A 4,071-nucleotide genomic window follows, 5' to 3' on the forward strand; every position below is an offset into this window, starting at 1 on the left:
TCTTCTCCCCATGTGACTCTCCTTAGGCCCACTCTATGTCATCGATCACTTTCCTCTTTGGCCCCATACTCTTCTTGATCAGAAAATTTGGGACACTACCGAAGTACATGACGTTACAGTACAAGTTCTCATATGTCCTGAGTCTCTGTCTCCGTTCTTAAACTGAATACTATTCTGCAATTCTAATGTTTAAAATTAGAACTTTTCTTTTCATATATCTTGCCTCCTAATCAAAGATAGCTATTTTACTTTAGAGAAAAAATGGACTTGAGTGGATTAAGAAAAGATAAATACTAAAAAAAAAAGGAAAGATAAATACCGACACGGCCCTTCTAATCTTTAAAGGGAATTATACACAATTTTTGCCTCATATGCTTACTACAGACTGCAACTCACATGATGCCATTTCAGTGCAGTACTCTGATAAAACTTTATTATGAACAGCTACATTGCCCAAAAACTGTCTTTAGAATTAGTATTAAAATGAGCATAGTTGTAAGTCAGTTGCTTTTCTGTACCCCTGTTCCTTTCCTAAGAGAGGCAAAAGGGTGGTATATTTACTAAGTCAAGGGATATAGTATTTGGGATTTTTTAAAGTTTTTTTAGTTTGCTTTGTTTTTTGGTGTTGTAGATTGGATCTAGGTCCTCATAAATCCTGAGCATATGCCAAACAAAAAGGCTGTAATGCTGCCCTGTTAATAAGAAACATTTAAAGCGTTTTACTAAACATTTAAAACATTTTACTAATATTCACAGAGCTTACCTAACATGTGGAAGGCTCTAGACTCAATCCCCAGAATCTCAAAAACAGAAATTTCAAAGTATACAGCAATCCATATGACATAAGTAAAACAAAAATGATACATACTGTACATAAGTACACAGAATTAGATCAGCATAAACAGATATATTTCTCTCTCTCTCTCTATGTATATATATTCTAATTATTTTTAGAATTCTCTCTATGTATATATATAGAGAGAAATATGTTTATGCTGATCTAGTTATATATATATATATACATATATATATATGTTTATATATATAAACTAGTAATAAAAAAGTACTTGAAAAAATACTTACTGTGTGATTGAATTTTGAACACTCTTTTCATTTAAAGTCATCCCAGGAGGTGGATCATTTTGCAAAGCCAACAGTTCTTTTTGTAGTCGTTTCTAGAAAAGATTATCAGTAGATAATCTGTACTTTTTATTTTTTAACAACATATTTTCTAGTTATACACTCTTAAATTATTGATGAAATTTCTTCCAAATGTTCTAAATATGTTTTACTTTACAAGCTCCCTATATCTTATATTCCTAATTCTCAAAATTTAAATGGTCTGTCCTATATTTCACTCTGTCTGTTTCAACACTTATGCTGTCAAGTAGGTCTGAAGAGTAGCCAGTTACCTACAAAATACCAGCTGCTTTAGGACTTTATAGCTACCTTATATGTCATAAGGTATGAATAGTCTATATTAAATGTGATTAAAGGTTTTACCAGTGCTTCATTTGCTGTTTTTCAAATATAAAAACCATAGTTTTGGGGCCAGGGACATGGCTCAGTGGAATAAGCACTTCCCTGGCAAGCGCAAGGGCCTGAGTTCAATCCCCAGTTCCACCAAAAAAAAAAAAAAAAATAGTTTTCCATAATACTGAAAGAATGAATCACTTCAGACAAGCTCTGCAAAGAAACTTTATAAAAAGTAATCCCTCTTATGCTAAAACCTTTCAGGAGTTTTAAAAAAATAATTTAAATTTACATTTTAATAGCTATATTTATTCTCTCAACTAGAATCATTTGCACATAATTTAATCTTTCAAGGATATTGTTATGATGTGTTTATTATAAAACATGAAAATCACAATGGTGACAAACTGGTATCACGCATGCTATAGTGGGCTAGTCGTTACCTCCCCTCTGCAAGCTCTAAGAGGTTCATCATCACGGGAACACAACATATCAGGGCCTGGGATAGACAAAGTTATATTTCCACACAGATAACCTAAAGTGGTTTTGTATTTTGTATTCATATTTGTACAGTATTGTTTACCTTTTGTTGTATCAGTGGACTTCACTTTCAGTGTATGTCAAAGCAAAACAAAAGCCACATCAACCTCTAGAATAGGCTTACAAGTTTGATTTTAAACTCATGAATTAAGATAACTAGCCGGGCGTGGTGGCACATGCCTGTAATCCCAGCACCCAGGAGGCAGAGGCAGGAGGATCACCGTGAGTTCAAGGCCAGACTGGGCTACAAAGCAATTTTAAGGCCAGCCTGAACTGCATAGCAAGAGCCTGTCTCAAAAAGACAAAACAAAATAACTGGGGTGGAACTCAGTGATACAATGCAAAGCTATGGGTTCAACCTCAAGCACTGTAAAAAAAAAAAAAACAAATAACAAACATCACTGCACACAAGATTATAAAGATTCAAAAATCCTTCTGGGAGTAACAAAAATAAGCATGCTTATCTGTTCAGAATACAAGCGTTCTCTTCTAAAAACTGGTGTCTGCTTTTTGTAGACAATGTGACTTAATGACAAAGTTTCATTTTCAATTCATGGCACCTTTAAATAAGCTTAGAGGGGCCGGGGAGATGGCTCAGTAGGATAAGCGCTTGACTGGCAAACGCAAGGATCTGAGTTCAATCCCCAGTACCGCAAAAATAAATAAATAAATAAATAAATAAATAAATAAATAAATAAGCAAGCAAGCTTAGAGCTAAAAAAAAGAAAAAATAAATAAGCTTAGAGCTGTTCTAGTATCACTACTGTTTAAGATAAAGATTACATTAAACAGCACTTACATGTGCACACACATCTATCAAGATGAATTTATCTTAAAACATTACTAAACAAGCAAACCCAAAGTAAATCAGTATGATTTATTTGACATTCAAAATCAAACACATAAATGCATCAAAGTAAATCTATAAAGCAAATTAAAGGTTAACAAGCATAAAGAGCAGCAATTTACTGTGAGGAAAAGGTAGTGAGGAGGGGCCGGGGAGATAGCTCAGTGGAATAAGTGCTTGCCTGGCAAGTGCAAGGACCTGAGTTCAATCCCCGGTTCCACAAAAAAAAAAAAGGTAGTGAGGAACAGTCAAATCACATGCCCCGACCCCCCCAAAAAAACCACATGCCCAAGTGATCAAGGCTAATAGCAACTTTTATTCCTTAAACAAATAAGCATGTCTTTAGGCCACCTGCTTTGTTTGCTATGGAGACAGGGTCTTCCTATGTAGTGCAGACTGACCTTGAACTCACTGTGTAGCCCAGAACTGACCTGCAACTCAGAGCAATCTTCCTAATCCTCCTGCCTCAGCCTCCCCAGTGCTGGAATTACAGATGTGCACCACCATGCCTGGCTCTTCAAACCACTTTTAAATATGGTGAAAAAGAGGTAAAGCAGGAGAGAACAGTGTAGAAGCCTGGTACAGTAGATGTTTGCTAAAGAGAAACTTGCCAGGCACAGTAGCCACCACCTATAGTTCCAGATACTATAGAAGACTGAGGCAAGAGGATGACATTCAATCTCAGCCCATAAAATTTAGTAAGCCTTGTCTCAAAATAATAAAAAGGGCTGGGAATGTAAAAAGAGTACCTCTGTTCAATCCCCAGTACTGCACCTAAAAAAGGAGAAATTTAAATATACACAAATACTAATGCAAAACGGTCTAGGAGAGAGAAGGTGAGAAATGACTTATAAATTACTAAAAGAGATCAATCAGATTCAGAATACAGGTTTACTCACTTCACAAGGGACTGTATTCTCAATGGTAACTATGGTTTCTACACAGGGGTAAAACACAAGCCAAAGATACTTACAATCATCACTATCCAGTGATTGCGGGATAGTGATTTTTCTTTTTACTAATCTGTATTTTCTATTTCAGGAAGAAGCATACATTTTATTTTTAACTAAAAATAAATAAATTCCTTAGAATAGTGCAGCAGACATACTAGAGAAGTTAGGCCTGGGGCTGGAGAGATGGCTCAGTGGTCTAAAGCACCTACTTAGAACAAGCTTAGCAAAGCATCAGGGACCGCGGTTCAATCCCCCAGC

At 35.6% G+C, this 4,071-nt stretch overlaps 1 protein-coding gene across 2 annotated transcripts in view; it reads right to left on the minus strand.

Moving 5' to 3' along the window:
- The window catches only part of Ube2w (ubiquitin conjugating enzyme E2 W), a 79,254-nt gene that overhangs the window by 50,911 nt on the left and 24,272 nt on the right, over positions 1-4,071 (minus strand). For both annotated transcript variants that reach the window (XM_023722381.1, XM_004637554.2), the window contains exon 2: positions 1,084-1,175. In XM_023722381.1, coding sequence (XP_023578149.1) covers positions 1,084-1,175 — 92 coding nt within the window. The remainder of the gene's footprint in view (positions 1-1,083; positions 1,176-4,071) is intronic.

The sequence above is a fragment of the Octodon degus genome, unplaced genomic scaffold, assembly GCF_000260255.1.
Source record: "Octodon degus isolate 3935 unplaced genomic scaffold, OctDeg1.0 scaffold00091, whole genome shotgun sequence".
NCBI classification, from domain to species: Eukaryota; Metazoa; Chordata; class Mammalia; order Rodentia; family Octodontidae; genus Octodon; species Octodon degus.